We start from the raw sequence: 23551 nt of genomic DNA on the forward strand, positions 1-23551 counted from the left end.
CTATATAAATAGGTTAACTAAATAAACGTAATTTAGCAAAGATCGCTATGGCTCTACATTGAGTTTGGCTGCGCTCAATGTAATGACGCCACGCGCAGCCAGTAGAAACATGGCGACGAAAGGACCCCGTCAGCGCAACAGACGGGGAAGCAAACAAGATGCCAATAACATAAACAACACACCTAGCACTGACAACCGAGCAACAAAAGACGACAAATGTGCTGAGGACAAGTCGTCCGGTGACCAAAAAAATGAGTAAGTAGCCAGTCCAGCTCACTCGCTATATATGAATGCGCTGACAGCTCGCTGCTAGCTCGATAACGCCTGGTTGCCTTAATAAACGATGAATGAGTAAAGCAACATGATTCGTTCATAGGCTTTCGAAACGAAGAAGAAAGACGCTTATGTAACGTTACTATATCCTGCCAGTCGTCTTCTTTGTGGTTCCTGTCGTTACATTGTAACACGTCGGTTCATTCATCCGTTCAGGGCAGATTTACCGGTCTGTAGTAAAACGCTGATACATAAGATTTGTGCTCGAAACTACAGTGGTTTCTTTCAGTACTACTGCTCCTTTAAAACCTCACGTCTCTGTTTTAAAGGGTATGCATACTATATTGTATGACCCTAGATAGTGCAATGTTTCTCGATGAGTGTCTTAAACAAGCATTCCTATGTTGCCATTGCGCATGATCAATTTCATAGTCGCCCAGATACACACAATTGCACCGTCCACACACTTTGTCTTTCTATTGGGTGTCCGCTTAAAGTTTTTTAGATTCATTTGAGACTCTGAAACAGATAAACACTTGTGCTTAGTTTCACCCTGTGCTCTGTCCCGCTTTTGCTTGTTAGTTTGTTCCCAGATAAGCACATTACCTCCTATACCCCATCTCTCCATTCCAGGTCATCCGGTAAGGCAGGGCAGGTGTGGGCTCCTGAGGGCTCCACAGCCTTCAAGTGTCTGGTTTCAGCCCGCTTCTGTGCTGCGTTACTCAGTAACGTATCTGACTGTGATGAAACCTACAATTATTTGGAGCCAGTGAGTTGCATCTTTTCATGGTTCGCTCTTGATTTTTTTATATGTGGAACTGATATGCAAGAAGTGATTTTTGCTAGGTTCTATATCAGTTAGATATAGGTCACGATTAAACGCATTTTAAAGATACTTTTAATCTTCTCGGTCGTTCCCATGTACAGACGTGCTCAAATTTGTTGGTATCCCTCGAGAAAAAACGAGGACTTGCACAATTTTCTCTGAAATAACTTGAAACTGACGAAAGTAATTGGCGTCCACCATTGTTTATTCCATAGTTAATAGAAATCAGACTTTGCTTTAGATTTTTTTTATTTAACTTAATATTGTAAATAAAGCAAATGAAAATGTCATGGACAAAAGTGATTCTTTCGATTCAATCTGGGATCGATTTTCCTCTAATGGCCGAGATACATAATCCAATTATGTATTATCTTTTCAAAGGGGTACCAACATATTTGTCCAGGCCATTTTAGAATATCTATATATAATAATGATAACAATAATTCATCTCTTTCCACAGCTTCTTTGCTTTATTCTATGACATACCAAAGGCATGCAAGTATACATGATACAATAGCTTTTAACTTCATCACTCTTCAGGAGGAATGAAGCATTATTTTAATGAGCTGTAAGGGTACCAACAAATTTGATTCTCTGTATATGCTGTTTCACCCAAAATATTTGACCAAGTCCATTTGTAGACGTTTTATGGTTAGGAAAGGAATATTGAGCATACAAACGTTTCAAGCATGGTTTTCCTAGCTTTATACGAGTAAAAGACTACTTCCAATTTCACAAAAAAGAGAAGGGCACATTGGAAAACAGAAAATATGTCAGAACAGGGAAAACTCTGGAATAGCCTTCCTGATACTATTTGAGGGTCAGATACACTCGCCCAATTTAAATCTAGATTAAAGACACATCTTTTCAGCCAAGCATTCACTTAATGCAAAATAAACCACCGGGAGACTGCTGACATTAGATATTATTTACTAGGTGCTTATATAGCAAGTTAAACTATTCATGTACTGTGTTTTACCTTTTTTGTGTTTTTCTTATTTTCCCCTGTAAAGCTGCTTTGGATCAATGCAAATTGTGAAAAGCGCTATATAAATAAAATTGAATTGAATTGAAAAACACAAAGCTGAAAAACATTCATACATTTCATAGATCTGCTTGGTTTTTAAAAACAAACTTCATTATTTTGTGATTTTGTATACCAGACTCACTACCTGCTGTACGGAACAGGGATGCAGACATGGGAATATTCCCCAGCCTATGCGATTCGTTCGTATGCATATCTCTGGCTCCATGCACTTCCTGCCTGTTTCCATGCCAAAATATTACAAACCAACAAGGTAAACTGAACCGTGATTTTGTTGAGTATATCATTAAGTGATGTATGTAAAATGACTAAATGACAAATATAAAATAAGTTCTCTCTTCTAATTTAGGTCCTTGTGTTTTACTTCCTGCGCTGCATGTTAGCATTCACCTGTTGTGCGTGTGAGCTCTACTTCTACAAGTAAGTGCAGCATGTCATGTGTACAGTGCGTGTACGCATATGTGCGTGCTGTAATCTTGTGTATGTCATGCAGGGCCGTGTGTAAGAAGTTTGGCCTGCATGTGGGGCGTCTTCTGCTGGCTTTCCTAGTATTGAGTGCCGGGATGTTCTGTTCTTCTGCAGGTGAGTCACAACTAGGAGTGTTTTTAAATATAATTTTGTGATCATGAGTTTTGAGAGTAAATAAAAAGTATCTATACAGAATTTGTCTTGTACAACTTTTATTATTTTATCTCATGGTAGATAATAGAAGTGTGTCATGTTGTTTTTCCTGTTTTGACATTACTGAGGGTCTCCAGTCTGACTTTTGTGTGTTCATATTCAGCTTTCCTGCCTAGTACCTTTTGTATGTACAGCACATTGGTAGCTATGACTGGCTGGTTCCAAGGGCGCCCCAGTCTGGCTGTACTGGGTATTGCAGCGGGGGCAATAGTGGGCTGGCCTTTCAGTGCTCTTCTGGGGTAAGTCAACGTTTATCGTTTTATACTCTATAATTAATATATTAGATGAAACATTTCAAAAAACAAAATGGAAAGGCCAAAAGAATAGTTATTATTAGTTATCAGTTATCATTTATATGGGCTCTGTTGACTTGTGTGTTTTTCCAGCATACCTATTGCCTTTGACTTGCTGTTGTTGAAGAAAAAGTGGAAAGATTTTATCATATGGACTCTGGTGGCATTGCTGCTCTTTCTGGTTAGGAAATTTCCATTTGATATATTTATTTTGAGATATTTTTGGTCTGGGAAAATGGCATTAAAAATGGCATTTTCTCATGATTGTTAAACATGTTTCATGCAGGTTCCAGTTGTTGTGGTAGACAGCTACTACTATGGCAAGCTGGTGATTGCCCCTCTGAATATAATACTGTACAATGTGTTCACCCCTCATGGGCCGGATCTCTATGGTAGGTTGTCAAACACAGCTACTTGTGTTACTCTAAAGCGAAAAAAGTAGTTTTTTGTTTTAAATTAAAGCTGTAATCTATAACTTTTATATTAAAAATAAATAGAAATCAATTGTGCAAGTAGATCAAATATTATGTTCAGAATTCATTATCTCTGATTGGCACCAGTTAAGCTTATAATATTTCACCGGAAAATCAAAATGTACCCATGTTTAACTCACCCTCAAGAATGGGAGTGAATGGGCGTCGACTTTTTGACAGTGACGAAAGCTCCCACACAGAGATGATGGTATCCTGTTGGATCAAAACGTTCGACACTAGAACTCTGTTCAGTGAGAAGCTAAACATCAACGTTTATAGCGCTGTCAATATGGATATTTCTCTCAAACAAACGCGTCGATTTGCTTCGGTTAAGACCGTGTCTAGCCATTCTTTGATCGATGGGTGAACTTTTTGGAGCTTCAAAAAGTCAACGCCCATTCACTCCCATTCTACCACTTGGAAGGAAAATGATACGTGCTATTATAACTCCGACTGCATTATTCTTTAAGAAGAAACCAATGTTAGGAATTGCAGCTTTCGTTTGAATAGGGTGTACTCTTATTTGTCATGCAAACTAGCAATTTAAATAATTTGCTGTGAGATAAAAACAATAATGCTTAATGCCTTTTCATTAATAGATTTCTCTGTTTTCTCACAGGCACAGAACCATGGCATTATTACTTTGTAAACGGTTTCCTGAATTTTAATATTGTATTCGCGTTGGCTCTGTTTTCTCTTCCTCTCACTGCGCTTATGGAGGCACTGCTGCAGAGATTCAATGGTATGAATAGAGAATGTGTTATATTGTTCGTGCATTACACGAGCCCTAATGTCTCCCCTAGCTATATTTTGAAATCAATATTAATCATTTCTTTCTGGTCACATTTTGCAGTACAGAACCTCGGTCGACCATACTGGTTGACCTTGTCACCGATGTACCTGTGGATGCTGGTGTTTTTTACTCGGCCGCATAAAGAGGAGCGCTTTTTGTTTCCTATCTATCCTCTGATCTGTCTGTGCGGAGCTGTGGCGCTCTCCTCGCTTCAGGTTAGAATTCCTTTCTAAATGTACTCATGACATTTAAATACAATACGTGGTATAGGCTGCGATCGTTAGTGTTGTCTTATTGCTTGAAATAATCTTTTTTTTTCATTCTTGAAAATGTAATAACTTAAAGTTTTCTGTTAATGTTGCTCAGTGCTGGTTTTTGATTGTTTTTAACCAATTGCCAAATCGCTATGAAGGCACTGGTTTAGTAAACATGTTGTTTAGCATTCGTTATGGTACGCCCATCATTGTTGTTCCTCATTTAATTCCTGTTTTACTCAGAAATAATATAAAATGATCTAAAGTAAAAATATTTATGTTGACATTAAATGTGAATATGATTTATATGTCAAATATAAAATATATATTTTTTGTCTTTGCATGTTTCTCCTTGTAGAAGTGCTATCACTTCATATTCCAACGCTATCGTCTGGAGCACTACACCATCTCCTCTAACTGGCTGGCTCTCGGCTCTGTGATGCTTTTTGGAGTGCTCTCACTGTCCCGTTCTGTGGCTCTCTTCAGAGGTACAGACAATACATATTTACTAACATACATAGTAACAAAAAGCAGAGAAAAAGTTATTCTTCAAATTTTGTCTTAAACAGTACATTTTAAGTTAATAAAAATCACTTACACTGTTTTATACGGTGCTGCTCTGTGTTTTAGGCTATCATGCACCTCTGGATTTGTATCCAGAGTTTCACCGCATCGCTAAAGACCCCACAATCCACACAGTTCCAGAGGGGAGACTGGTCAATGTTTGTGTGGGCAAAGAGTGGTACAGATTCCCCAGCAGTTTCCTGCTGCCTAACAAGTGAGGCTGCAACCTGGTTATAAACTCAAAGGCTCTTCACATAAATACAGCATAATGTAAATATGTGACATTTACATTGCTACCCTTTAATGCGTGCACCACTCTTTTGAACAGCTGGCAAATACAGTTTATCCAGTCAGAGTTCAGAGGCCAGCTGCCGAAGCCATATGTCAACGGGCCTGATGCCACCTGGATACTCCCAGAAGACGTGAACGATCAGAACCTTGAGGAACCATCACGATATGTGAGTGTCAGACCATGTTATTTCAGTTTAAAATTGACTGCTTGCTTTTTCAATTGTGGGTGTTGTTCCTATTCAATTTCATTATAGGCATAACAGGAGACTTTTTAACAAAAGGATCTGAGCCGTGAACCAAAACACCCAGATTTAAGAAAATTAAAAAAACGCATTGTGCAAATTATTGAAAATTAATCGTAATCGTCAAATTTAGCCTTCATCAATTACAAAAACTAAATAATTGAGTTAAACGATTATTGCGCCGAATTCCATTTAGCAAGGATCCTCTCTTTTCTTGTAGTATTAATAAACAGCGCACACCTTTCCTTTTACAGGTTCGGTGCTATTTCTTTACATTTATTTTTCAGTTAAATTCAGAGTTGAAAAGCCAAGTTTTAAAGGGGATGAGTAATCGTGTTAAATAATCGGGATCTCAATATTGGTTTGTGTCGTAGTCGAGCAGCTCTAGTTAGAAGGCTACCTCAACTACTTCAAGTATTGCCCTTAATTTTTTTAAGAGTCTTTGAGCGCTCTTCTACCATCGTCTGAGATGGTAACAGTTATGTTTCCACGTGTTTCTGGCTCGCCACGACACGATTACAAACTGTTCTCGGCTCAGAATTTTCGGCACGGTTTTCTAACCGTCCTGAATCATGGTAATGAATGCACGCATAGGCGTTATAGCTCAGTCTATTGTGTTACCAAGGCAGAGTGTGACGTGTTTGTGCTTACATTCTAACAAATTTTGTTATCAGCCCTGCGGTGAAAAATGAAAACATTTACATACCGGCTTGTATGGATCGGCACGGAGTTGAACGATTTGGCGCAATGGTGGAAAAGCGCTCTTTGTGTCTTTATAACAAAAGTACAAACATCCCACGGCACTGGAAGGGGGGACTTGAATTTTCCAGGGAATGAATATCAAGGGTAGCAAAAATATATCCGTGTGATACCCTCAAAAAAAATGTAAATTTCATAAATTGTGGGATTTTCTGTTATTTAACTTTCCTCCAGCGAATCTCGGGCATTTCCACCACTGGGTTTATAGCTTGAAAACCTGAATGTTATACAGGCAATCTCTGCTAGCTTGCAATAATACACCGTAGTTCTTCTTGCCTGAAGTTCACTGAAATTGTTTCCATGGTAACAGCGAATTCTCTTATTGGTGGTTCTTTCTTCAGCGTGGATGGTAGTGTAGTACTTCACATGGAATTCATCAATTATATAAAATATTGAACAAAGCCTGACTTGATAATATTATATAGCTAAAAGTAGAAGTTCCAGAAGCTGTCTTCATTTTCTTTTCCTTTTTAAGTTTTTTTAAATAGCTAATATTGTGCAAATCAGTTGTTTTACCAGGCATATTAATTCAAGCCTGCAGGTTCAATTGTCAAATTGTAATAATTTGTAATAAAATAATAAAATAAATTGTAATAAAACACGTTCATGTCAGATTACCCCCAAATGTTTTTGGGGTTGTAAAAAAATTCAGTATAACAGTGAAATGTACTTTTTTTATTGCTAAAACCAGTGTGGCATAAATTTGCATTAAAAATTGTAATGAGATAATTCATTAAAATATAATTTGTATTTGCACTAAGACAAAGTCAGACTAGACAACAGTGTTTCTTATCTAAACTTTTTGATTGACCTTTGCATATATCAGTGTTATTAACACATCTATGTGACCAGAATTTTTTATGTAATTTGTGTTTTCTGTCTCACAGTTAGAATTAAAACAGTGTCATTATTTGGTGGATCTGGCAACAGACGTAGAGACCCTTCGCGAACCAAAATATGCCGCTAACAAAGAAGAGTGGAGCATTATTGCTGACAAGCCTTTTCTAGACACTACCAGGCAAGCATACATCTACTTTTATGATGTTTGAAACAGATTTATAAACATGCTTTGTTCTTGTAGATACTTGAAAATGTACTCATTTTGCTGAGGTTTATTTAAAATTGTAGGTTGTGTAGTTGTCCAGTAGAGGGCCCCCTTGTAATTACATTCGTACCTGTGACGTCATTGTTAACAAGTGCTTATCAGCAATTGTGATAGAGGATGTTTTCTCATCCTAACATGGATAATCCTTGAAATTAATTATTAAAGATCAGTAATGTTTTTTTCATTGTAAAAGTTATGAACATTAATATAATACAGCTATATAACAATAATTAATTCTAAAAACCCATTACCGTTTTCTGAGGGAACCGATGTTTCGAAAATGCTTATTCTTAGGCATTTAACAAACTAAACTGCTTTATTATAAATTTTCTAAAAAAACTTCTCGCTTGTGACCTCATGTGTAATGGTGTCCTGGTACAGTTACTGTATTGTGTTTCTCCCACACAGGTCCTCCAGATTCTTCAGAGCCTTTTTTATCCCGTTTCTGTCTGAGCAATACACCACCTACAGCAGATATGTCATCCTGAAACCACGACGACCCAAACACGCCCGAAAAAGAACTCAACTGTGACGTGCTGTTCCTCATAATCTCATTCTCTCCTGTAGTGCTTCATCATAAAGCCCTAAAATATTCCACATCACAAACTCTGTGCATACATGTGTATGCTTTGCGTGTGTAAGAATGTTCCGGTGCCAGAGTTTATATTTTGACCAAGTGGGCTGTTTCGATCTGTATGTAGACATCTGCTGCCCATCCTCGGACAGTTCCAGCACAGAGCATGGATGCCTTACCCAGTTTTACCAATAGTCATCTCCGCTCTATTCCATCCCATGCCTTCTCTGTTCCTTTATTCTGCAAAGCTCAACACAAATGCCTGCTTGGGCTTATTTGCCTCCTTCTAAAAGAAGAGTTCTTTTTAACAACCCTCACATGTGAAATCTCTCATCTGATCTGGGACGTTGAACTGTACTCCATGAATGCAGGCCCACACCAGATCTCATGTTGCATCATTCATCAGATGTTCATCTGTAGGCATGAACTTTCTCGGTCCTGTTGAAGGTCCAGCTGCAGCATCTCAGGATGAAAGATGCACCAAAAAACCTTTTCTCTGTTTTGTAAAAGTGGACATTGTGAGGTCGCAGAGCAGGACGGTTAAGTGTTTACATTCCATATCATGTTTGTTATATTGATCATATCAGTGTTAACTGTGATCGAAAACAAATAAAAGAAGGCTGATTTAAGTGTACCATTTCAGAGAGTTTATTTCAGAAATAGATATATAATACAGTATCCCTTGTCTTAATAAAGGGTTGGGAAGGAAATTGGAGACGTAGAAAAGTAGTAAGAATTTCCTTGACTTTTCAAAATTGTGTTATAAAGCAACTGTATGTATTGCTCTTTTGTGTAAATGTGTATAGAGTAAAAGATACATCTGCCCACAAGGCAGAATATATTATTCTAAAAGTTAAAAGATGCCTGTTTTTGTGATGTGTGCTCTAAATTTAGATGATGAAGCTCTAGTCTCTATTGAAACTTAGATTTATCACCGAACAGCATCACTTTGAACATGCATAATTTACCCTGTGTGTCATAGTTGGCTCTGTAGGGGAGAAAATAGAAAGCCTGATAGGAGGTGGGTGTGTGTAAACATGCTCAGGGCAATGAATGTGTGGTTTGTGGGATTATTAAGATTTCTACAGTGACAACATATTAAGCCCCACAACACTACGGGGAACTCTGATCCTTTTTAAATCCTGCCATTGACGCTATACCCTGTGACGCAGAAAACCCTTTGAAACATACTGTGGATGAGACATACTTTTCCATGCACTTGCAAAGTAATTTAGTAAGTGGAGCAAAAATCCAGAACAACAAATGTTTAAAAAGTACAGTTTCTTGAATTAGTGCATTAAAGGGATAGTTCACCCAAAAAAGAAAAATTTTCATCATTTATTCACCTTCGAGTGATTCCAAATCTGTATAAATGTCTTTGTTCTGATGAACACAGAAAAGGATATTTGGAAGAACGCTTGTATCCACACAGTTTCTGGACCCCATTGACTACGAAAGTTGGAAAAAAATTACTTAATATTTGTTTTTGTTCTGTTGAACCTAACAGAAGAATGTAGGACAGTAAACATTTCTGGGGCACTTTTGACTACCATTGTAATTTTTCCTACCATGGTAGTCAATGGACTCCAAGAACTGTACAAACATTCGTCCAAATATCTTTCTCTGCGTTCATTTGTGCAATTTATACAGGTTTGGAACAACTAGAGAGTCGTTCATGACAGAATTTTCACATTTTGGTGAACTATCCCTTTAAAACCTACATTTGGAAGGTCATTGTTTGCATTTTAATTTTCAAGCCATCGTATTGATAAAAAGCCAGCATTTATCCTAGACTGTAAAACTACGGCACCCCTGTTTTTGATTTAGCTTATTCTTAAGGCAGACAGAAGTAGTACGTCACATGTATTTCATATTTGTGGATAGTTAGCAATGCACTCCACTTAAATCAAAATGCATATACATTTCCTAAATTCCTGTATATATGTAACCTCTATTAGACAAAGCACTGGCATTCAAAAGCCAATGTCTACTTCACTCTTTATGTGCAAATCCACGTCAATGATCCACGTTCTGCAAAGCAGAGATGATGAAAGTAGGCAAGTGCATTTTCCTGCTGGTTCTCCGTGCTGGACGGATCAGCCACCTGGCACTTTTTGTCAGCAGATAACACGAAACAACCGACACGGGCATTATCCAGCGTTTTAAAATAGTTAGCCTGTTTTTATGCACTGTCTTTTGTCCCTGCATATGGCTGTCTAAACTGCTTCACTACAGACATGATTGTAAAGCTGGAAAATGTTGCTGAAAATGCTCCTTGGCATGGAGATGGTCTCGCTATCCAGACGTCCTTTTATGCTGATCTTGTTTGGTGTCGCCCACCTTTTGCCAAACCTGAACGGCAAAACAAGCTTTATTTCAAGTCACTTTAATAGGGCATCAGTTCAGGGCAGTCCATCCTATTTCAAAAGACGAACGAACAAAAGCAGGCCTAGTATGAATAATGGATGTTTTCATTGAAAATTAGCAACTGAATGAAAAGCAGATGGCACGGACAGGTCTATTTAATAACACGGCACATTTTAAATAATGATTTGACCTGCTTACACGATTCTATGATCCCCAGAATCGATTTTGCTATTGTGTGCGTTTCCTTAATTTAGAGTGATTTTGTTTAATCAATCCGTTTTTAAAAATATAACATATTACTTTTTTATATTGCACGTTTTTATTTACACTTCATTGTGTTACATTTTCAACAAAGAGACCATACAAATGTAAACAGTGAGCCACTTGTCACCACCGCTGTCTCACTGCGTATTGCAACTCGAGAGCGCGCATCGGCTCGCTCGAGCTCAGTTTCCAACCAGCTGCGAGAAACCCCGTAGCAGGAAGTAGCTGCTAACAGCCTTTAGCATCCAAGATGGCGGGAGCAGACAGCGACGACTCTCTTTACCCTATCGCCGTGCTAATAGACGAATTGCGGAATGAAGATGTTCAGGTAAACGGACTACGCATTCCAATATTAATCTTACTTCTGAGAAATTGACTCTAGAGTTATTAGCTACATTTGTCTTGACACGAACAACCGTAATGTGGGCCTGTCCTAGATTAGCCAACCGGTTTGTTACCGGTTAGAAGGCGTTTCGGCGATTACGACACATTGCATGATATGTGTTAAATTCACTAAAGGCATTTCAGGTTAACTTTCGTATAACCAATTACATTGTCTCCTATAAGTGAAAAAACATTTCGTCTCGTGTGGAAATGTCAATAAGACGTAACGCCATTTTTGCGCAGAGCAGTTTGTTTTGCTAAACACCTTTAGCTGTTCTGTTATTAACCCAGTACTCAAATAGACAATTGGCACAACAACACAGGACTTTAAAATGAATTGAACCCAGGCAAGGTTACATAACTGTCAAGTTTCTATTTTACCCAATATCAACACTTTAAGACGCTTCTAACGCCAAGCTAGATTTATAGCAAGTGCGTCTGAGAAAGAACATTGATTTGAGAACTCAACTTAATATCACTCATAAGTAAAACATGTCAAACCATTTGTCACTCGCTTATCACTTGCTTCTCGTTGCTTTTCTCCCCACAGTTACGGTTGAACAGCATTAAGAAACTGTCCACCATTGCCCTGGCCTTGGGGGTTGAGAGGACACGTACAGAACTTTTGCCCTTCCTCACAGGTAAGTTTCAGGAACACTGGTGTTTGTTTCTCCTGTAGGCGATTGTTTTGTGTGAGCGAGTTCTATTTCTTCAAAATAGTTGACATTGGAGTATAAATCATAAGACTTATTATATTTTATTTTTATCATGCTGTCTTGTACAGATACCATCTATGATGAGGATGAAGTCCTGCTTGCGCTCGCTGAACAACTGGGAAACTTCACCTTGCTGGTTGGAGGACCCGAGTATGTGCACTGCCTCCTGGTGAGCTTCACAGTGTCGTTTCATTAAATCGTCACGTCTTTGTGTATTTCTTATCCGGTCACTGACTGGTCTCCTGTGTTTTCAGCCCCCTTTGGAGAGTTTGGCAACCGTGGAAGAGACCGTCGTTCGGGACAAGGCAGTGGAGTCCCTCCGTAAGATTTCCCACGAGCATTCTCCAGTGGACCTGGAAGTTCACTTTGAGCCCCTGGTGAAGCGCCTGGCCAGCGGTGACTGGTTCACATCACGTACCTCTGCCTGTGGGCTCTTCAGTGTCTGCTACCCTCGAGTTTCCAGCACCGTCAAGGCAGAGATCCGGCAGTAAGTTTGTTTCGTGCGCGAGGAGGGTTCCGATTAGGGCTGTCGAACGATTAATCGCACCCAGAATAAAAGTCTGTTTTATGTATGTCTGTGTCTCTGCATATTCATTTTGATTTAAGAAAAGTGATGAATATGAAAATGTATAAACATTTAGGAAATATTTACATTTATATGTATACATGAACGTTTGTGTGTTTATAAATGCAAAATTAGTTTGAGTAGTACACAGGCGTATATTATGTAAACATATAAATGTATTCTGCATGCTTTTAATCAAGATAAATACTTTGACCTAGTTCTAAAATAATAAAACCATTTCAGAATTGATATCATGTATTATAAGCCATATGCACTCCAAGATCAAAATATAGTCTGTATGCAAATGTAAATCTGTCAATACTTATTTAGTTTGATTATACAGTGCTTTATAATCTCCCTGAAAACACATTCAACGTAATTTTATGCTAATTTGTACATTCAATATGTATTATTATTGGTTTGTTTGCTTCTACAGCTGAGTTACCTAATGTTAAAATTCACAAAATGGGATGAGGACTTTACCTTGTCTTTCTCATGTGTTGTTTAATTGGAAACATGTTGACACACGTACCATCTCTCCTCAGGCACTTCCGCACCCTGTGCTCCGATGATACTCCCATGGTGCGCCGTGCAGCCGCCTCCAAGCTGGGAGAATTTGCGAAAGTGTTGGAGTTGGAATATGTTAAGAGTGACATCATTTCTCTCTTCACTGCATTGGCATCTGATGAACAGGTCTGGTTTCAATAATACTTTTAAATATAAATTAAAAAAAATAAATTTACTAAATCTAATGCCATCATTACTGAAACCACATTAAAAGTGTGTTTGTTGTGGGACCACTGCAGTCTTGAAATGGGTTCAATGGTGTTTATGTAACCCAGTGATACAAGAGAAATGCAAACATTTACATCATGATCTTCTGCAGAGATATATCATGTGTCTGAATGTTTTGTTGCATCTCTCCTGCTGCAGGACTCTGTCCGCCTCCTCGCTGTTGAGGCTGGCGTCAGCATTGCCACCCTGTTGCCCCAAGAGGATCTGGAAGCTCTGGTTATGCCCACATTACGCCAGGCAGCAGAAGACAAGTCCTGGAGGGTTCGCTACATGGTTGCAGACAAATTTTCTGATGTAAGAAAATAAATCTTGTTATGTTTGAATTTTTTGCAGATCTTAGCAATGACTTGTTTTACAATCAACAATATTTGTTATACACTGTGTTGTCATAATAGGTATGGAACAGTTTGTCACGTCAGACAATTAGGGATGAATCTTAGTTGTTAAATAATTCTTGTCAACCGTTTGTCAGTAATTTCAGTTATTTAGGGTTCATTTAAATGCATGGGACAGTTACGGAGGATGAGAACAGTTTGGCGTTTAACAGTCCAGCTCTCATTCGTATTCTTGGCTTTACGATATTCGATACCACACGGAAAAAATTGTTTTCTTTTTATTAAAAGTTAAATTGAACAAGACTAGACAATGAGATATATTTTTACATTCATTAATTGTTAATTTTCCTAATACATTTACTTTTAAACATCGAAGGTGTAGGCCTGATAATAGTAATGGACCAGAGCTTACGTGAATAGTTGTATTTTTTAACAAACAAATGAATGAGCAACACATGTTAGTTAATACATTTATATGATTAACACATTTTAATTGGGCTTTTATTCAGAAATAATCATTGATCAGCGCACATAGAGACAGAAACGCGAACTGTTGTGAACTTTAAAAAGTTTATAATATGCTATATATATTTTTTTAAAATATAAAATGTATTGTTTATTTGCAAACAGTTAGGTTTTATGCTTGCATTATGCCATTAAAATGGCGACATCTGCTGGGAACATGCCAGCTGAGGATAATGAGGAAATTACGTTGCCTCCTTTGCCAAGTGCATTCCAATCGTCTACATAATGGCACATAAATGCCCTGTTCACTCCAAAGTCTACACTCCAAGGAAGGAGTAGGGCATAGCAATGATGACTATATTTGCTTGTGTTGCCCATGACGGTTCGGTACGATAACAAGTACCGTTAAACCCCTAGTAGGCAGATATTAATTGAGATGACGCTGTCAAGTTCGGCAGGGAAAGCTTTGGCTTCGTGTGGATATGGCCTTAATGGTACATCCTGCTTCGTGTTTCAGAACAGAGTCAGAAGTACCTTTGTCTCTTTGTAATGCGCAGGCTGCAGAAAATACTGCAGTGTTGCTTTGAAATGGAAATTAGAAATGTAAAATGTCACGCTTGTCTTTATATTTTTAGCTGCAGAAGGCAGTGGGTCCAGAAATCACGAAAAATGACTTGGTGCCAGCCTTCCAGAACCTTCTAAAGGACTGTGAGGCTGAGGTTCGAGCAGCTGCTGCAAACAAGGTTAAAGGTGAGCTAAGGCCCTAAAGCAGTTTTAAATATAAAAGCATGACCAGTATTAATCAGGGTTGCTAAAAACACAATAAAAATCTTACAGAATCTTTCTAAGGCAAATCTGGAGTTTATTTAAAAATACATTTATAAGTGAGATCTTGGCTTTTGTGTGTTAAACATATAGTATTGAAGAGCACAACAGCTATCTAAGACTTTAAAGTGGTATAAATATTGATATCTTGAAACTATTGGTATCAGCTGCTGAAAGTTTGGTATTGTTACACCTCTCATTTTATTTTCCTCATCATCAGAATTCTGTGAAAATTTAACAGAGGACAGCAGAGAGACCATCATCATGACACACATTCTCCCCTGTGTTAAGGTAAGAAACGTTTTCTCTGCCGTCACGTATCAAACAGAGAGTTTCATAGGCTGCAGTCTTACCTCCTAAGAGTGCCCGACTAGCATTCGTCGTAGCAGGAACGGTGTGACCGGTTACACCAGCAGCTGGACATTTCCTCGCATGCTCAGTGCCAGCGCTCCGCTTTCTGTTTTTCCATGGAGTAAGCGCATGCGGATCTCAGCAGAAAACTCCATGGATTTAAGCGCTTGTTATTGACAAGTACATGAGCACATTACTATGATGCACTGTTTGCTGTAACAGATTTTAGTGAGCCTGAGGACGTGATATTTGGAGACGTTTAAAACTAAACTAGCCTCAACTAAACCACAAAGAAGTTCAGGGAATGTAATTTATCTGTCTTATTACTCGAGACACCACTAGATAATTTCAAAGTGAGAACAATCGACTTGCAAATTCTCTTGTCCAGTTTTATTCATATATCTCTTTACATTGTATTGTGAACATAGACTAAAATTGAACATGGGCAAATAAGTATTAACACAATCCCCTTTTTTTGCTTTAAACTCCATAAACAATCAAATGTTTACTCTTTCATACGGTATATATTAATATGGTCTTGACATGCACCTTTTCTGTTGGTTCAAATGGATTCAGGGTACAAATTTGGTCTTTTGAATTCAGAGTTTAAACAGTCATCTTATGGAAAACAAAGCTTCTCCGCCTCTTTTTGAATAAGCAGAACCAAATCTGCTATCAATTTATGGGGCAAATGTTACTGCAATAAAATATACAGTATAGACAGGCAGCATTTTAAGACTGTTTGAACACATTGACACACATTTATATTTGTGGAAAAATGTAAACAAATACTATTCTGCAGAATTCTGAATTTATTTTTTGATCTGATAACTCAGCAGCTGTTCTCTAAGCACCTAAGACTTAAATCAGAACACATTAACACAGTCAATGAGACTATGTTTACATGGGCATCAATAATGGTATTATTTCTAATAATCAAAGCAAGGACTTAATTGCAGTAACATTTACACGAGAACACCACTTTGCACAGATTTTCATGGAAGATTTATTTGTCAGATTATTTGCTGTAATGCAGAGCATAAATGATGCTCTCGGGTACAGTGGGCGTGTGTGTCAAATTACTGGCTATCATTTTAATGAAATCGCGTCAACTGCAAAACACTGTTATGTGGATGTATTTTATGGTTATCCGGTGCCATGATGAATGTAGAAATAGGATGGAAAATGTATCCGAAACGCAACGGTGGTGTACGCTCATCTTATTCGTGCTTTTTCTGTATGAAGGTAATGAGCAGAGACTGCTGCTGACAGCAAGTAGTTGTAACTGTTAAACTATAGACTTTCATGTTAAACATGAATTTGCGCTTAAGGTGCGTGACAGAAACACATGCGCACCTTGATCAGAGCAGTATAAATTAAAAAATTTACCCTATTGACTTTCCATATACATTTTTATTCCTAATTTTGAAGTGATCAACTCCTTTAAGAGCTTTACATGTTTAGCACATATGTTTAGCTTGGGTAAAATTACACAATATTGTACAGTAACTAACTGGACTTGGGTGTGTAAATTTTTCAGGCATCCTTAGTTTGTATTAAAATCGTTACAAATTGCTCCATTTGTACTGGCATATATAAATCTATATAAAGTTTGTTTCAAAGGAAGAATTTTGAATCCAGAATGGCTAAAGATCGCATGGTTTATTTTTGTAAATAGGAACTTGTCTCCGACACAAATCAGCATGTGAAATCTGCGCTGGCTTCAGTCATCATGGGCCTTTCCACCATCTTGGGCAAAGACAACACCATCGAGCATCTGCTTCCTCTTTTCTTGGCCCAGCTAAAAGATGAGGTAAGCCTTCTATGTGTGTGTTTGTGTGAGACTGGTCCGGCTGAGGTAATTTGCGTCATATTCCAGTCACAGATGAGACGTCTGTGTGACTGGCCACTTTGATCCCGGCAAGGTGAGACTTTGCTAATGCTAGCCTTTTAGTAGAAAGCAGGAAGCATTGAAGTAAGAGATGAATGGACGAGTGGAGCACACTATCTCTCGTCTCATCTCTTTATTTAGTGGCTCTTTTTGTTGCGCTCTGCCGTCTGTATTGTGATCCGTCTCTTCTTTAAGCTGTTAGCGAGAAGTCTTTGAACATCTGTCAGTCACGTTGACAAAACGAAATAAATAGAACAAAGCAAGCTCTTGGACTGCAGCTTGCATTGATCTGTTTTAAAGGAATAGTTCACCTAAAATGTAAATTCTGTCATTATTTGCTCAATTATTTATGTTTTTTCAAGTGAAGAACAAAAGTAGATATTTTGGAAGTATTTACAATTTTAGCTCGTAGTAACCAGGGGCACTCTAGCTCCAAAAATACTTTTCAGTTTGAAGTAAAGAAGCAGTTTCATGTTTCTTGTTGTTTTCTGCACCACTCTTCAGGAAATAAGCTTCTTGAGGTGTGTTTAAAGTAAAATATTGGAAGAAAATGTAATGTTAAACTATGTCCATTTCCTTTAGTGTCCCGAGGTTCGCCTTAACATCATCTCCAACTTGGACTGTGTGAACGAGGTCATTGGAATCCGCCAGCTTTCCCAATCGCTGCTGCCTGCTATCGTCGAACTGGCTGAGGATGCCAAGTGGCGTGTCAGACTGGCCATCATCGAGTACATGCCCCTTCTTGCTGGACAGCTGGTGAGTCCCGACCCTCAATGTCCCATTGGTCAAGCCTTACTCTCTCTTAACACTTTATTCATTATAACCGATTATCCATGTCGCTGAGTGATGTAAAATGATGTTTACTCTTTCTTTTCTACTGTTTCCAGGGTGTAGAATTCTTCGATGAGAAGCTAAATTCTCTGTGTATGGCGTGGCTCGTTGATCATGGTATGTTACATATGAGTAACTGTATGTTGTATGTGTATGACAGTCATTTGATGCAGAAGGAGATCTGGGCTTCCTGTGCAGCTTTATTACTTCAAATTATGTTTAGAGACCCCATGAAATGGCTTGATAAGCACAATATTAAGTTTACCTTTTGTAGGATATATAGATTGCCTCTGGTTTGAGACATGGACTCGAATGTTCCAACCTCCAAATTTGATTGATTGGTGTCTTAAACGGAAGTTAAAGACAAGATAATATTAGCTTTGTAAAACGCATCTTTAGATATTAATCGAGTATAAATCCGCATGCATGTCATTTAATGAAGCTGAACCTCCTGTATGTCTATGATGGCATCTGTCTAGTCACTTATTTGTTGCTCTTTGAAATCCTCAGTATATGCCATCAGAGAAGCCGCCACGTGTAACCTGATGAAGCTTGTGGAGAAATTCGGAGCAGAGTGGGCACAGAATACCATAGTTCCCAAAGTACTTGGCATGGCCAATGACCCGAACTACCTGCACAGGATGACTACCCTTTTCTGCATTAATGTGAGTCATTCATTTTAACCTACACAAACAGCTGCTGAGAAACCTGTTTTACATTATATAATCTTTTTAGATAGCCATAAATGCTATGTCATTGATTTAAATCGCGCGTGCATGTGGGGGACGACACCTGATGGTTAACAAGGGTACAGGGCAAAGTGCAGCACAACATTGAGGCACCAGAAAACAATCGAACATTAATATACAGAATTTGTGCAATGTGAAAAATAAATTTGTTTTGGTTAAAGGATACGATTTCCGAATTGTGCTTGTTTAAACAATGCCGGGCCGAGTACCAAAACAAACTTTTAACCAATCAGCAGTAATTAGTCTTGCCGAGCGCTGACAATGGGGGTAGGGGTGTGTTTGTTTTAGAGATTTAAACATCAACAATGGCTAACAGAAATCAGACCCCCGCCTTTAAATGTCTGAAATGCAGGTGAACATATATATAAAACAAAAGCCACAAATAGTGAGATTAATGAAACATCATGAAAAAGCAGACAAAAGCACTGTGAGATTGGTAGTCGAATCAGGCTCCTCCTATCGAATCTTTGACTATTCAGGGTCACCCCTAAAACATTTGTTTGATATTACTACTGCAGTGCTCTTTTAGGACATTGTAACTCCTTGGTTTATGAATTCCTCAATTTTTAGGCACTCTCTGAGGTGTGTGGCCAGGAGATTACCACCAAACACATGCTTCCTGTAGTTTTGAAGATGTCTAATGACCAGGTGGCCAATGTACGCTTCAACGTGGCCAAGTCTCTACAGAAGATCGGAACTGTCTTGGACAGCAAGTATGTGATGTGATGCTTAAAATACGCAAGCACCTTGATAAAATCCTGTATCAGTAGTATCTTTTTCACTTATGTAGCTTCAGGTTGCTAATGGGTTTAGTTTTTACAGCTGTCTGCAAACAGAAGTGAAACCGGTGCTGGAGAAATTGGCAACAGATCAGGACATAGATGTCAAATACTTTGCTCAAGAGGCCATCAGTGGTGAGTTTGGCATCTGTTGTTCAATAAATATAGAGCAATAAAAGCACAGTTTCTATGATTCTCTGATTCCTTACTGTAATCTAGGTTTATAGTCTATCCCTAACTTTGAGATTAAGCACCTTTTGGAACAACTAAAGACTTCCCAAACATTATAAAAGAGGTTATAAAGTAAATTGTTATCTGAAATGATACCTGGCCTCTGTAGGATTCTGTTTGTTTGAAAACACTGATTTACCCACCAATTAGACCTCACAATACACTTGCCTTTGCTTAAACCTTTTTGCTTCCTTCATACAGTTCTTGCCCTGGCCTAATATACCTTCTTGCTGAATGTAAGATCCACCTCAAGCTGACCTCCATTGTATTTATTGACGTCCTGAAACATCTACTGGACCGTATATGGAGAATCAATGTGTTTTGTTCCCTCTCAGTGGAAATGTTTTCGGGAAACTTGGCTTCTCAGTGTTTTCTTCGACTGTAACACTTAATCCTCAGTCGTGAATGAAATGTCACCACAATACAGTCTTGCTTCATACTCCGCAATAATGCTGCTGTTCCCCTCTTGCTGTGGCTTCAACTTTATCAGCATGGGATCACACACTTAGTTGTCGTTTTGCTATTCACATAACAGTGTAATGACTACTCGGCCATTATTGCTTAATTTAGGGACAGTATTTTCTAAGATGTTGTAACTTCAGTCGTCAATTTCATCTGAACCATATTGCTTTTAGAACTGGTTTTAAGTATGGCTTGAGTTTTGACCCGTGCATGCATAAAGCATGGTGAAAATCACTACCGCAACTATCTTTTATTCTGTATCCTGTATCTTACGCTGAATGTTGTTGAACTAGGAGGCCTGAAAGCCGCATGTCCGTTATTCAGTGGCATGCTCCTGTACTGTTCTCCAATTCTTAACAATGCTTATCTTCTTAAAGGGACCATGAAAAATCTTACATCCTTCCTGTAACTGTAAATCAAAGGATAGGCACTCATAAATGGCCCTTTTAACTTTCTGTGCTATTTGACCACGTTGCACACTTTTTTTGAATTTATTTGTAAAAACCTGCCTCTTGCGCACAGGTTACATATGCCATCAGTATATTTTGAGTCTCATTGACCACAGAGGACGTTTACGCACATTCTCCCATGTTCCTTATTAACCCATTTGCTCTGCCTGTGATGTCGACTGTCCAATTCCTCTCCAGGTGCAGTCAGTAAACTAGTATATTCTGTGTTATGAGTGTCATTAGAATGTGCTTCGAGTTTTATATGAATATGGTCACATTGCCCTTGATAGAAAGGGAAACTAAATAAAGAACATTATAACCCCATTTCACTGTGTGGACCTTCTGTCATCCTTCAAAGTTGTCTACAGAACGGTAAATGCAATGTATCTGCTGAAAAATTTGAAGGTGTGAATGCTAAGGAGTAAGGTTAGAGCTTCTTGACTTGGGTTATGGCTAAATAGTTTCACTGCTCTAAACTCCACTTTCACTGCTCTAAGCCTCTTGACAGCTATATCACAGTGTGACTGTCACAGAACAGTCCATGCTGAAATGTGTGACACAAACTGTTAAACTCAGACTGGAATGATCAGGAACGTTGTTAAAATAGGCTTGATGCTCCTTTCTGAAGTTGAATCTTTGGCACCCCAGACTTACATATGTTGGTCAGGACTTATTTTGGATACTTTCAATAATTTCTCATAATGATGACCAACATCTGGCACATTGTTTGGTCTCAGACCGCTTATCCTGTAATGTCACAGGTATATGGCACCCAAAATGAAAGCAGGTTGCTGATCTTATGGTGATGGATTTCTGGACTAGTCACTGAACTGCCATATTGTTTGATTTGAATGCGATATACAACAAATGGTAGAATACATCTACATCACACTCCTGAATTTAAATTCTAACATAAAATGAACACAGAGTTTGCCTCGTCTTCCAGATAATCTGTTGACCACAAAAGATAAATATTACTGGCTCTGAAAGTATAAGTCACTGAAGTATATATATTTTTGTTTTTATGCACAAATTGAGCATAATTTGATTCCCATGTTGGGTAGTTTTGTTTAATAACTAAATGCATTTAATTTCTAAATAATAAAAATATAAAAAATCTAGAAGGATTAGCTTTATTCTGTTATATTAATTTGCACACCATTTTGTAAATGAAATTTGAATTAAAATTTAGTTTTTTCACAGGCTTTGTTAGTAGATTTACTTGACCACCCAAATTTTAAGTAAGAATTACTTTGAAAAGCGGTATGCAAAACCATAAGCAAATCCAATTTTTTCAGTGTGCTAAAATTTAGTAGGTTTCTGTGATTTGATAAAAATTCTACTCTTAAAAAACTTGAGAGAGCTTGCAAGGAGAGCTTCGTGGCTTTGAGCATTTGACAAGGTCGTATTCCTGGAGTCTGAATTGTAACTGCTACTGTCGTGCCTGTCGATGAACAGTTAACAGCTGGAACATCACGACTCACCTTTTGAGTGTTGGTGCTTTTCAAACTCGTTCTAGTCATCGGGGGAAATGAACTGGCTCCCAGCCGCATGCAACACTTCCTGTAGCAGCTATGTCTTTGTGCCATTGAGACAACATGCTGCTATAAAACATGCTTTCCTCCGGGAAATACGTTTTATTTACTGTTAAATAATGTCTGTTTTCGTACACAATTTTTGCTATATATCTTACAGTGTACAAACCAGTGACTAACCGATTGCAAGTATTGAAGGTTGCATTTTGAGCCTGCCTGTTTGCTTCCATATTCATATATTATACTTGTGTGTAGTTTGTATTTTTTAAATGCTTTCATATATTTTTACATCTATCAAATAATAATAGATGATTGTTAATAATTGAAATCATTACAGTGCATTTTTAAAACAAATGACTGTAAATAATACATACTGTAAGAATTCATTCTGTTCGTAGATAACAAATGTGACTTGGAAATATGATATTTTAATTGTTTATCACATTTTTCATTGCATGGCATGGCCACTCAAATAGTTTATCTTACCAAGTCAAAATTCATCTACAAGATTCTGAGGGGATTGTATAAAAACATAGCAGTGAATATATGGAAAACCATATCAATAAAGTTAAGAAATAAGACATCTTTAACTAGTCTCATATCTAAATATCTCTTATATCTGAATCAGACTTAAGTACCCATGTTAATTTATGTGCATTGTCCCCTTTCAAATACACGAAAAAAAATATTTTCTATAATGAACAGACAGTGTTTTGTTATAGTGTCCAACTTTGAGGTGGAGTGTCCGACATTATTTATGCGTAAGTAGCTTTATCATAAGAACCTTAGCAAGCCCCCCCCCCCCCATCACAGTGCCTGAAACAATGTCCCCGACTGTCTTCCTCTGACAAGAGTCCTGATTAAACCATTAACTTGCCCCACGAGCAGTTTTCTTTGCTGTGAGGATACATTTCTTAAGAAACAGAAAGTTAGGACAGGAAGACTTCACATCACATCACAACTTTATGTGCTATTTCATATAGTCAGATGTTGATGGACATATCTATACATTTTAAAGTCACTCGCATTGTAGTTATTGTCTTCTACAGTGTATTGTTTGCACACTGTTAAGCTGTTCTATAAGTAGAATCATGCTCGTGTACGTTTAGTCACGTTTGTATATTTTGTCTTGTCTCAGTAGAGCACCCATAGAAAAAAAGAGGTTTATTCAAGTGCGCTATTAGTATACTTCTTTCAAACTTAAAGTTAAGTATACTTTCAATCTACTTTACTCAGAAATACTTGAAAATACACTTAAGTATGCTTGACTTATAGTGACAGAACTGTCTAAACACACTGTATTTGGCCGATACTTGTAGTCACTCTTTCATATACTTGCATTCTAAGTATACTTGGGTTGTAGTTGTGTTTGCTCTGTTGATTC

The 23551-nt window shown here is 37.9% G+C and overlaps 2 protein-coding genes across 10 annotated transcripts; both read left to right on the forward strand.

The window, feature by feature from the left end:
* Positions 1 to 15: 15 nt before the first annotated feature.
* alg9 (ALG9 alpha-1,2-mannosyltransferase) lies at positions 16 to 8823 on the forward strand (the record flags this gene model as incomplete). 8 transcript variants are annotated; one of them, XM_079483270.1, is made up of 15 exons in its annotated part: positions 16 to 255; positions 907 to 1042; positions 2263 to 2397; positions 2494 to 2564; positions 2638 to 2726; positions 2929 to 3064; positions 3212 to 3299; positions 3405 to 3510; positions 4211 to 4333; positions 4445 to 4599; positions 4997 to 5126; positions 5269 to 5416; positions 5531 to 5660; positions 7382 to 7512; positions 8008 to 8823. In XM_079483270.1, 15 exons carry the CDS (start codon positions 83 to 85, stop codon positions 8129 to 8131), a joined length of 1875 nt encoding a protein of 624 aa, XP_079339396.1. In that variant the 3' UTR covers positions 8132 to 8823. The 8 variants fall into 8 exon arrangements, with proteins under 8 accessions (XP_079339396.1, XP_079339395.1, XP_079339397.1 ...); XM_079483269.1 differs by having other exon boundaries at positions 83 to 255; positions 856 to 1042; positions 8008 to 8806; XM_079483271.1 differs by having other exon boundaries at positions 91 to 255; positions 907 to 1062; positions 8008 to 8806.
* A 2109-nt stretch (positions 8824 to 10932) lies between these two features.
* On the forward strand, positions 10933 to 20956 carry ppp2r1ba (protein phosphatase 2, regulatory subunit A, beta a). Of its 2 annotated transcripts, none has more exons than XM_079451047.1 (15): positions 10933 to 11132; positions 11739 to 11829; positions 11973 to 12073; positions 12159 to 12391; positions 13015 to 13162; positions 13403 to 13558; positions 14700 to 14814; positions 15110 to 15180; positions 16919 to 17053; positions 17714 to 17887; positions 18019 to 18079; positions 18473 to 18627; positions 19282 to 19424; positions 19534 to 19625; positions 19923 to 20956. In XM_079451047.1, the coding sequence occupies exons 1-15, from the start codon at positions 11055 to 11057 to the stop codon at positions 19937 to 19939; spliced, it is 1770 nt and encodes a 589-aa protein (XP_079307173.1). In that variant the 5' UTR covers positions 10933 to 11054; the 3' UTR covers positions 19940 to 20956. The 2 variants fall into 2 exon arrangements, with proteins under 2 accessions (XP_079307173.1, XP_079307172.1); XM_079451046.1 differs by having other exon boundaries at positions 10939 to 11132; positions 19525 to 19625.
* Positions 20957 to 23551: the final 2595 nt, after the last annotated feature.

Source organism: Barbatula barbatula, assembly GCF_947034865.1.
Source record: "Barbatula barbatula genome assembly, chromosome: 2".
Lineage (NCBI taxonomy): Eukaryota > Metazoa > Chordata > Actinopteri > Cypriniformes > Nemacheilidae > Barbatula > Barbatula barbatula.